Below are 10,991 nucleotides of genomic sequence, written 5' to 3'. Positions count from 1 at the left end.
TGGAAGCTGTTGGACAGACAGAGGGTTTTCTGATTAATTTTTAATGACTTGATTATTGACCCGGACGGTAGGTGGCGCTCTGAAACCGACGCCTAGCGGAGAGCAAGCAGGACCACACCGTTACTTTTTTTTTTTTTTTATTCCCGAATGGAAAGTTTGAAAGCGTATCACTCGATGGCAAATTTATGCTACAAAGAAATGGTGAAATAATGCTGCGCAAACCATTTCTATTCCACAAAAGCGTGGAGGATGGAAACACCGACTCCGGAGCAGAAACTGCAGGGTGAGTTACCTCTCAATACAAACCGATTTTATTTTATTGTTGATATTGGTCACTTTGGATCCTGAAATCGCATACTTGAATACTAAATAGTGTGCGCTGGCGCAGATATCTCACCGGATAGACACACACTGTTTAGTGCGCTAGTATGCGCGTTTTTTTTTTGAAGCAGCCTTTGTTTGCGGTCTCCAAGTGGGCGACGGATAAACACGCAGTAACTAGCGAGGGACCATTCACTTTTACTCACAGTTTTGGCATGTTGTGTCATATAACGAGTCACATTGCTGAAAAATGAAATGTCTTCGCATCCTTCAAATAACAAGCATCTTTCGAGACGTGTAAAACAAGCTGGCGTGCAATGGAATGAGAAATAAGTCACTCTTTATTGTCTCACTATGAATTCATCGAGACAATAAATAGCGGAGGATCTTGAACGCTGCACAGAAGTCATTAAAACCAGCAGTGGCATAAATGTACAAATAACAAATATTATTCGTTTAAGCAGCAAATGTTTAGCAACTAAAATGTTAAAGCACGTGTACTAAAATGTATTAAACCCTAAAAAGTAAACAATATATATATATATATATATATATATATATATACACACACACACACACACACACACACACACACACACACACACACAAAGGCAAAGACATATAGCCATTCAATATATAAATTTGTGACATTATATGACAGTGTGTGTGTGTGTGTGTGTGTGTGTGTGTGTGTGTGTGTGTGTGTAATATATACACACACACACACATTGTCATATAATGTCACAAATGTATATTGAATGGCTATATGTCTTTGCCACATCAATCAATATAAAAATAAATTTTTGTCTTTCATGGCTTCCTTTTTTGATGTTTTTTGGGTATTTGTGGGAAATACTACAATAGAATAAAGAAATGAGGCTGAGGCTGATTTCTTTTTAGCTCAGGCTGTCGACTAATTAGTGCCTTTAATGTACGATGAGAACATTTCGCCCATGTACAGTACACGTTACACAAAATGACTGAACGATGCACTAACTTTTTAGTTGCTTTTTGAACTTTTGATCTTTTTTTTTATTAATTAATTTTTTTATTTTTTTTTACTATGGATGGCATTCAGCAGAAACATGGCCAATATATCGGTATGGATTTAAAACTCTTAAAACAATAGTGTATTACAAAATTATTTGTTTTAGTTTGCTTCTCATCCTTCTTATAATTATGCTATTGTTGTGAAATCGACTGATCAGTTGTAATAGTTTTGTTGTCCAAACTCGAGAGAGATTGACCCTGCAGTAAAATATACACCAATTCTAAAAAAGTTGGGATCAATGTTCAATTGAAATAAAAACAGAATGCACATCTCATAAACCAATGTTTTTCACAATAGAACCTAGAAAATATATTAACTGTTTAAACTGAGGAAATGTACAATTTTAAGAAAGGCAATTTTGCATTTGATTGCTGGAAACACACCTCAAAAAGTTGGGACATGGCCGTGTTAACCACTGTGTAGCATTCTCTCTTCTTCTCACAAAAGTCTAGACTGTACAGCTGTATATGTCTGGGAACTGAAGAGACCAGTTGCTGGAGTTTTAGGAGAGGAATGTTGTCCCATTCTTGTCTGATACAGGATTCTTGCTGCTCAACAGTCCTGGGTCTTCTTTGTCGTATATTACGTTTAATGATGCGGTGATATGGTAAATTGTCTAGACTACAGACAGGTCAGTTCAGCACCTGGACTCTTCTATTACAAAGCCATGCTGTTACAATACACGCAGCATAAGAATTAGAATCAGATTTATTTTAGTTGAAGAATCATAGGTTTTATGTACAAGGAATTTGGTCATGGGGTGTTGGTGCTATAAAAATATGAACAACTATAAAAACTATGAAAATAAAATAAAGTAAATAAATAATAATAATAGTAATAATAATAAAAAAGGAGATAAAGACATTAACTATATAATTTGTGCAGGTTTTGCACTGTCTTGCTGAAATTTGTGAAGCCTTCCCTGAAAAAAAGACATTTGTCAGAATGGAAGCATTTGTTGCTTTAAAACCTGTATACCTATACCAGTATATACCTTTCAGAATTGATTTAGCATCCAGATGTGCAAGCTTCCCTTTCCACTATTGCACCCGATATCATCAGAACATTTTAAACTGAGTGTTAATAAAGCAGCTGGTCCCTCTCCTCTTTAGTCTGGAGAATGTTTTGCCCTTTGTTTCCATAAAGAAGTACACATTTAGATTTTTTCTGACCACAGAACAGTTTTTCATTTTGGCCCGTTTCATTTTAATTGAGCTTTAAAGTGCATTTGTAGATGTTCATAGACAACATTTTCAGGTGTTTCAGAGTCCATGCTATGATTTTCATTACAGAATCATCCCTGTTTGAATTCCATTTTCACCCTTGTCTCCTAGTGTACAGCTTTTTGGAATCTTTCGCTGATATTTTCTACTGTAAGTGATAAAACATTCAAAATTTTTCGATTTTAATGTTAAGGAAAATTATTATTCTGAAAATCTTCCACAATTTGTGCAAACAGTTTTTCACAGATTGGTGAACCTCTGCCATCTCTACTTCTGAGAGAGTCTTTCTATTTAAGAGACTTTTTTTATACCCAGTTAAGTTTCTAACCTGTTGCTAATTATACGATTTATGTTTCTTTTTAGTAACAATAACTTTTCCAGCCTTTTGATGCCTCGCCCCACCTTTTTTTGAGACGTGTTGCGGCCATCATATAAAAATGACCTTATTTTGTCTTTAAAATAATAACTGTTTAAACATTTAATGTGTTTTCTATTTTAGTTTTGTTCTATTGTGATAAAATGAGTATATCAGATTTGAAAATCATTGCATCCTTTTTTTTAATCAAAATTTTCCCACACTTTTTTCTAATTGGTGTTGTACAATAGGATTTCATATACTGAATTAATATATATTTTTTAAATCCTTCCTTTTAGTCCTTCCATCTAATGTGATGACCAGCTGTCACTTCTTGTAAAACAGCATCAATAACATCTTTCGAAGTAGTCTTTAATATAACTCTGACTACAGTACCAAATTTATACATTTGAGCTTTTTCATGAACTATATTTTAAAAATAACTACAGCTTGCAAACTCTCCACATCATCTAAACATATTAATCTGACTTGTTTTTTCTTTTAGATCAGACTGCAGCAAAATGTCTTGTAGTAGCAGTAAGTACAATAGTCATGCATACTATAATACTGCATAACATATTTCAGATCTCTAAATTTCTATTGTTTCCATAATTTTATCTTTTGTTGGCATCTGCATGTTTCTGCTTCTGCATGTTGATAGCTGCATGGCATGCCAGAGTCAGGATTCTTCTTCTTCTTATTATTATTATTATAAAAATCCCTTTAGCACTTTACATGATCCATCATTCTCTGTGTTTGCTTCTTTTTGACCTTTATCATTACTCAGCCTTATGCGAAGGCTTGGTTGGGAGCCGTGCTTTTTTGTATTTTTATACAGTAACCATTTTTTAAACCAGTTTTTATGCCACAAACACTTAAGCCTCTGCTTTCCCACCCAGTTGACCTCATGACTCCTCGCGATCCCCTGCCAGTCGCCATGCACCTGCTGGCTAACCCGGGTGACTCTCTCCTCCTCCAGCATACACTGGATCGCTTGCTCGAATGGGTCTGTCCAGGTTTGCGCCTCTTCCACGTGTCTGAACGCGCCTGCCCGGTACGTGAGTACACCCGTGCTCACGTGTGCCCTTCAACCAGCTACCCATCTCTAGCTGTCATCTTTTTCCTGCACGAGTCCTACGGTGAAGAACGCATCCTCCGTGTCCTTGACTTCCTCCAGCGCCCACCCTGGCAGTACCACCACACTGAGAATGGCCATGCCAGCTCGGATGCCATGCTGCGACCGTACCTGCTGCCCGGGCGGGACTTTTACAGTCTTGGCCCTGGTATGCCAGTGTGGGCAGTGCGTCCAGTACATTGTGGGGGTGAAGTGCTGCGTGTGACCCTGCACAGTGGGCATGAGAATTTTGAGGATGCAGTGAGACTTTACGAGACGGTCCTACACATGAGAGCTGAGGAACAGAAAGCTGGGTTTTGCTGGTTTACCTTACTGAAAGAGAGGACTTTCAGCGTGCAGTTAGCGCTCAAGCAGTTGGCGCCCGGTGTGCGGGTTGAGACGTGCCACTCTGCTGTACTGCAGTTCAGAGTGGGTGAGATTGGCCAGCTCGTGCCCTTGCTGCCCAACCAGTGCTCACCTATCAGCGTCACCCGCTGGCAGACAGAGGACCTGGATGGTAGCAAGATCCTCTTTCAGGTAAGTGATGGAAATGTCATATTATAGAATAAATGTTTTTCGTAATGCTTACCCTGACTGCTCATATTTAAACAAGGTTTTTAAAAAGGTTTTTGAATGACGTGCCTAGTCAGAATGAACTGGTCTACGCTGTGTGATTCATTATCCATGCCAGAGTACTTATTGTACCACTGAATATCGTATTACCATGCTTCAGCTGTGTGAACTGAACCAGTTGTAAACATAAATGATCATTCCTCAGCTTTTAGCATAAAACTACTACTTCTACTCTGAAACATCCAGCACTTCCAAGTTGTTTTAGCAAACACCAAATAATCGAGGAGTCACCTGATCAGTCTTTCGTCTGAAATGTAAATTGTATAAGATGGGATACATGGAACAAGGTTTTCCCTGTGAAACTGTGTTGGTTTTTGGTCTTGGGACAAGTTGCCAAAAAGCAATTCTAAGAGGCTCAGGAGGCACAAAAGGCTGAATGCTATGAAACATAATTAACAGCCAGGCTAGTCAATCTGTATGGTAAAAGCTCCCGTTGCCTTCCTTTGATTCGGTCTCATGGTCAAAGCATTCCCCAATGGAAAAGAAATGTGTGTGCTGGAAACGAATCTAGACCACCATAGGAACTGAAACGGCACCAAGCTTGAAAAAAAAAAAGCATGAAAGTACATTTCAAGATGGATAACTACCACAAACCTCAATGACCTGGACGATATTCTCTTATTGAGTTTTTGCTCCAGGCATTCGTGGCCTGATTTTCTAAACGCACATGTAAAAAAACAATAGTCTTCCAATGCAAGTCTCGTAAAACTTGTGTCATTGCAAATAATGATTTTTTTTTTATACTGAGTTGTAATTGAACAATTTGATTTCGTGAACAATTTGACCAACATAATGCTGTCATAGTTACACATTTCATATTCAGGTTAACTACTTTTTAGTTCAGCAGACAAACTTAACGTTAATTACAGCAGTTCAGCAAGCCTTGCTTTATTTCTGGGTTACATGCTAATTTATTGTCTGGTCGCGTGAACTGCCACGCATCACCGCACACAAATCTCTCAGTCGGTTAACCTTTTTTTTGTTCAAATCTACAGTTTGTTGTGCTTATAGAATTGGAAAAAATTTGTATCATTTAGCCAAAAGACATTTAGCAAGACTGCTTTTTCTAGTTTCATTTCTTTTTTTTTATGGCCATAAATTAGCTCTGTCTTCATCTAGAACATCTGCTCAGATCTATTTGTTTTCTTTAATCTCAAATCACTAGACATATATAATTAAAACGAGTGAATATGGTTTAGCAAGGGGAAGAGAAAATGTTTCACTGCAATTGCATTTCAGCTTGCAGACAGTAGAGGGTGCTACAAATTACAAACTGCTTTTTTTTTTTTTTTTTTTTTTTTTTTTTTTTTTTTTTTTTTAAATGTACATTTATTTAGCTTTTATTTTACAGGCAAGTTGATGGATTTCCCAAAAAATGACTAGGTGTGCAAAACTCCACCACCAACTGTTACAGATGCAAAAGATAATATAATATGCATGTTTGTTTTACAGGTTAAAGGAGTAACACAGCCCCAGAGGCTTTTCACATCGGCTTTTCCCCTAAGCTGCCCCACTCTTCCTAATAGATTGCTGTTGAGGTGCCCAGTTCCTATCTCAGCCTCTCCGGGCACCAGGCTGTGCCAGCTTAAAGAGCGTCCACTAGGCAGCACTGCTGGAACACACAGATTGGCAGGAGGTGCCACAGAGAGCTTTGGTTCCAGCAGTGCTTGTAGTACTACTCCTGGCAGCTCCTGCTACTCATCCCAGTGCAGCAGTCCTGCCTTACTGTCCATCAATCTCTTTGAGCCGGTCGCACCATCCACTTCTTCTGTGGCCCACTTCATACCACAAGAGGAAGAAGAAAAGGAGCCAGAGACAAACGTAGACACAGGCTGTGCTGTCATTGTACAAAGACCTGCTCTAGACACACTGGCAAGAGATTTAAGACACTGCCTGCCAGAAGTACAGAGGACGTGGAGCGGCTCGGAAGGAGAAAGTCTCTCAGATCCCTTCCCTGCACAGAGCCTCATCCAAGAGCAAGAACCAGTGGACGAGTTCTTCATCTGATTAAATAGTTAGTGAACTAGAGCTCTACCAACCTGATACTGAGTCTACTGAGTTTTAGTATCATGGTTTGAATTGCTGGAACCACATTAAAACAGATCTTCATTATGTCTTGAGCATGTTATGCTGATTATACCTGACACAGATCATGCACAGGAAACTTGTCTTCGAGCATGTCCCCATTCCCGGGTGATGTTTTGCATAAGTTAAGGTGATTAGTGTGAAGACATCATTAAAATGAAAATTAAATTAAAATGAATTAAAATGACTCAACTGCCTATAATCAAAGGTTATTAAACTGAAAAGGGAGATCGCTGCATACAGAATGCAATCATGCTTCAAGAGTTATCAGCTGTTCCATGTCAAGATCTTCACACACATCGAGTTTGCCGAGTCTTTAATTGCTTCCTTATACAGGGGCAGAATTGAGGGGAACATTGCATCTACTTTTATCAAGAAGTTCTTTTTTTACTGCTCAAGAGCTCCAAACTCTCCTGACTGAGCAATAGATTTATAAATACAGTATGACGATAATGTATGGAAAGGTCAAAAAAGGGTTGCCAAATGTCTCAATTGAATGTCAGGGCTTTTCTTATGAATTACAGCATTGGCCATCACATTTCCATCAATTTAAAGGCAAGTAGTGCAGATCATGCATCTGTATTACTACAAAACCTGTGTTCCCTTAGTATAATTGAAGGTAGGTGAGTCTAATGGTTTGGAGAGTCTAATGGTTTGGAGTCCCAACCCAGTTCGACAGTTTCTCTGCCTAAAGGCACCTTTCAGAACAACTTAATTTCTTCGAGCAGGCAAACCAACAAATTGTGTGTTTTTTGACCAGAGAGTATCCAGAATCTTTTTTTCTCAAAATATATTTACCTCAGAATAACAAAAAAAGTCTCTAAAACATGTAGACAAGCTTATGGTGTAACCGTTCACAGGAATGGATCAAACATCATGTGGCATCATGAGATGTGACGGCACAATGTGGCAGGAAATTATTACCATAAAGTTGATTATTTTTCTTATTTTATTACTTCTTTGTAACAAACATTTGCCAACAATAAAGCATAATTCAATCATAAAAAAAAAACATTTATTGCATAAAAACATTTCCTTTACTCACTTGAGAGAGGATCTGGCTACCATCCAGGACCTTTGTCTTCTAATGGGTGCCAGTTTAAAATAATATATCAGTTTTGACTATCAAAGAATTATGTCGTTTTCTTTATCCAGTTATGGACACATGTGGATTACTTGCAGAACATCCATGAACCAGTAACTGCTGTTAATTGAGGCTGTATACAGGTCATGACCTCACAAGCCTTTAGTTAAAACCCTTATCATTAAATTAATTACAAATAAAAGAAACCAGATTTTAGAAATGTTAAATAAATGATTGTTTACAGGTTTCATTGTTGAATATGTAGCATGATATACTATATGGACATAAAGTATTGGAACACCTGACTTTCCCAGCCATGTGTGAATCTTCCCCAAACTGTTACCAAAAAACTGGAGACACAGCATTGAATTTTCCCATCACTTAAACAATGAGACTGTTCCAGGTTGAAAATGCTCCTGTGCACAAAGCCAGCTTCATGAAGCTATAATTTACAGGGTTTGGAGTGAAGGATCTTGAATGGCCTGCTATAGAGCCTTGACCTCAACCCTATTGAACACCTTTGGGATGAATTGGAACTAGGGCTGCAACTGATGATTATTGTTTTGATGAATCTTTTATTTTTTTTGTTTCTTTTAATTAAATGTTTTGCTTATTATAACTATATAAAACCCTAATTCACGCTATTTATGAATAAAAGCGTACTTATAAAATGCCAAAGCCACATAGTGAGTTTAACGATTCATTTAGACACGTTAAAGTTTATAGTAGCTGCTTGTTGAAAAGTGCGTGTGGGATTTCTCCTTTGAACAAATTCAAGAAAAAAAAAGAAGAAAAAGAGTTTGAGTATGAACGGTGAAGCAATTCGTGTAAATCAACATTTGTATTGTATTTTGCAGATGGCAAGTTGACAACCATGCTTAAAAATCAATATAAAATATAATCGCAACATCATGAATATATAATAAATTAAATTTTGTATAATAATTACATGATATATGCATTAATTAAATAAATAAAACATTGAAAACAAGCATTTGAACGTAGTAAAGCCACAGTAAATTAAGATTTATTTATATATATATAAATTAACTGTTGTAGTACACAAATGCTATAAAAAGAGAATGGAACTGAGAAAGGCAGCAGGCTAACAGACTTGATTTAATAAAAAAAATAAAAAAAAGGAAAAAATATGCATTGGTGTTCAAATGCATAATTATTTGCTGAAAACCACAACAGTGACTAAAAAATGGGATCGTTTACTGCTGTTATTTGCTGCTTTTAGATTTCTTGTTTGTTCCCACCGTTTGAATTGAATCCATCGCTACGTCACGAGCGAATCGCGACAAAACAGATCCAGTGCGACTTTCCGTCAAGAATTTATTATGACTCAACTTGTATACTTAAATGTTCTGATTTCTTTGTATGAATTTAATATTTGGCTTGATGGCTACATCTGGTGGAAATTTTGTGTCAATAGCCCACTTAGAAATCCCACCTTACTGATAAAAATGCTGATGTGTCAAATACTTATTTTCCCCGCTGTAATTTGCTAATGCCTTTGTGGACAAATCAAATCTAGTGGAACATCTTCCCAGAAGAGTGGAGATTATTATAACAGCAAATGGGAAGTAAATGTGGAATGAGATGTACAAAAAGCACATATGACTCTGGTGTTCACAAACGTCCTAGTCCATATAGTGTATATTTAAAAATCTGTTTGTTATTAGATGTGGTGCATCCCGGTAAAACAATCGTTACAACAGAATCATCATGTATTAGACTAAGTGTATTAATATAACTCTGCAATTGGCCTTGCTTTTGCCAGCTATTGTCAGAGCTGCTAAAGAGAAATTGAATGAACACCTTTTGGCCAATTATATTTGACAACACAGTTGTTACTTTATGATGTATTTAAAATAATCTGAAAAAGTATTGAATTTTTTTCTTCAATGTGTGAAATGTTTCCGATGTTGCGTTACTTTACTCTATTGCATTAACGCACCCGTGTCAAACCAGATGGAAAAATATGTGACTGAATAAACCTGAATTGCATCTGTGTTATATCGAGTCTTAAGTTTTTTTCCATTGAGGGAAACTGCAAATGTCTTTTTTTTTCATTCTCTTCGCTTCTGCTCCTAAAATCAAGATACATGTTAAGTAATAAAGCATTCGAGCATTAACTACTTCAGCAGTTTGAGCTACAGGAGCTCGTCTGTTGGATCGGACCACACGGCCCAGCCTTCCATCCCCACATGCTTCAACGAGCCTCGGCCGCCCATGACCTGTCACCGGTTCACCACTGTTACTTCTTTGGACCACTTTTGATAGATACTGACCACTGCAGACTGGGAACATCCTACAAGAGCTGCAGTTTTGGAGATGCTCTGACCCAGTCGTCTAGCCGTCACAAATTGGCCCTTATCAAACTCACCCAAATCTTTATGCTTGACCATTTTTCCTGCTTCTAACACATCAGCTTTGAGGACAAAATGTCCACTTGCTGCCTTATATATATCCCACCCACTAAAAGGTAATGAAGATATAAATCAGTGTTATTCACTTTATTGGTCATAATGTTATAATGTCACCTGGTTTTTGTTAAAAAAAAAAAAAAAAAAAAAACTTTTTAACTTGTTCACACGTTAATATACTGTATAACATGCCAACTATTATCACTACTACAAATAATGCCACTTATGATGATATTTTTCATGCAAGTGTCCAAATTTTAATAACAGAACCCACAGAATTTGGCTCTAAATTGGTTTTTAAATACTTCTGGTCTCCGAAACACCTACATGCTGTAGACAAGCTTGTGTGATCACCATTTCTGCTTTTTTTGAGCATACACAATGAGTCCTGGCACTACATTATGGAATGAAACACCACGTGGCATGCTGTTTAGGAAAAGAAATGATCAGAGATGTGACGCAGCCCAACACAAAAGGAATATATCACTTTTAAGTGGCAAGGCGGAAGCTCAGAGGTTAAAAATTGGACTTTGGCTCGGAAGGTCACAAGTTTAAAACTGCCACCGCTGAGCAATGCCCTTAATGCCCTGCCAAATGCCATAAATTTAGATGTATAAGTTGATTATTTTCTGATAACAGAACTGACCCAGAACCCACAGTCCTCGGCTTTGAATGATTACATTTGAACTATAT

General features: G+C 37.3%; 1 protein-coding gene across 3 annotated transcripts; it reads left to right on the top strand.

Annotated features, from left to right (window-relative positions):
- Positions 1–59: 59 nt before the first annotated feature.
- On the top strand, positions 60–9,888 carry fam124b (family with sequence similarity 124B). 3 transcript variants are annotated; one of them, XM_083525876.1, is made up of 4 exons: positions 60–283; positions 3,461–3,487; positions 3,850–4,601; positions 6,150–8,642. In XM_083525876.1, exons 1-4 carry the CDS (start codon positions 250–252, stop codon positions 6,702–6,704), a joined length of 1,368 nt encoding a protein of 455 aa, XP_083382002.1. In that variant the 5' UTR covers positions 60–249; the 3' UTR covers positions 6,705–8,642. The 3 variants fall into 3 exon arrangements, with proteins under 3 accessions (XP_083382002.1, XP_083382003.1, XP_083382001.1); XM_083525875.1 differs by having other exon boundaries at positions 66–283; positions 3,456–3,487; positions 6,150–9,888; XM_083525877.1 differs by lacking the exon at positions 3,461–3,487 and having other exon boundaries at positions 65–283.
- Positions 9,889–10,991: the final 1,103 nt, after the last annotated feature.

Source organism: Silurus aristotelis (genome assembly GCF_946808225.1).
Source record: "Silurus aristotelis genome assembly, chromosome: 22".
Classification (NCBI taxonomy): domain Eukaryota; kingdom Metazoa; phylum Chordata; class Actinopteri; order Siluriformes; family Siluridae; genus Silurus; species Silurus aristotelis.
The sequence above is the reverse complement of the archived record's forward strand: the minus strand, read 5'-3'. Positions and strand labels throughout refer to the sequence as shown.

Coding starts and splice junctions, on each gene's coding strand:
- fam124b (XM_083525875.1), top strand. CDS start 186: ATGCTACAAAGAAATGGTGAAATAATGCTGCGCAAACCATTTCTATTC. Junction 284..3,455: donor TCCGGAGCAGAAACTGCAGG/GTGAGTTACCTC, acceptor TTTTTCTTTTAG/ATCAGACTGCAGCAAAATGT. Junction 3,488..3,849: donor CAAAATGTCTTGTAGTAGCA/GTAAGTACAATA, acceptor TTTCCCACCCAG/TTGACCTCATGACTCCTCGC.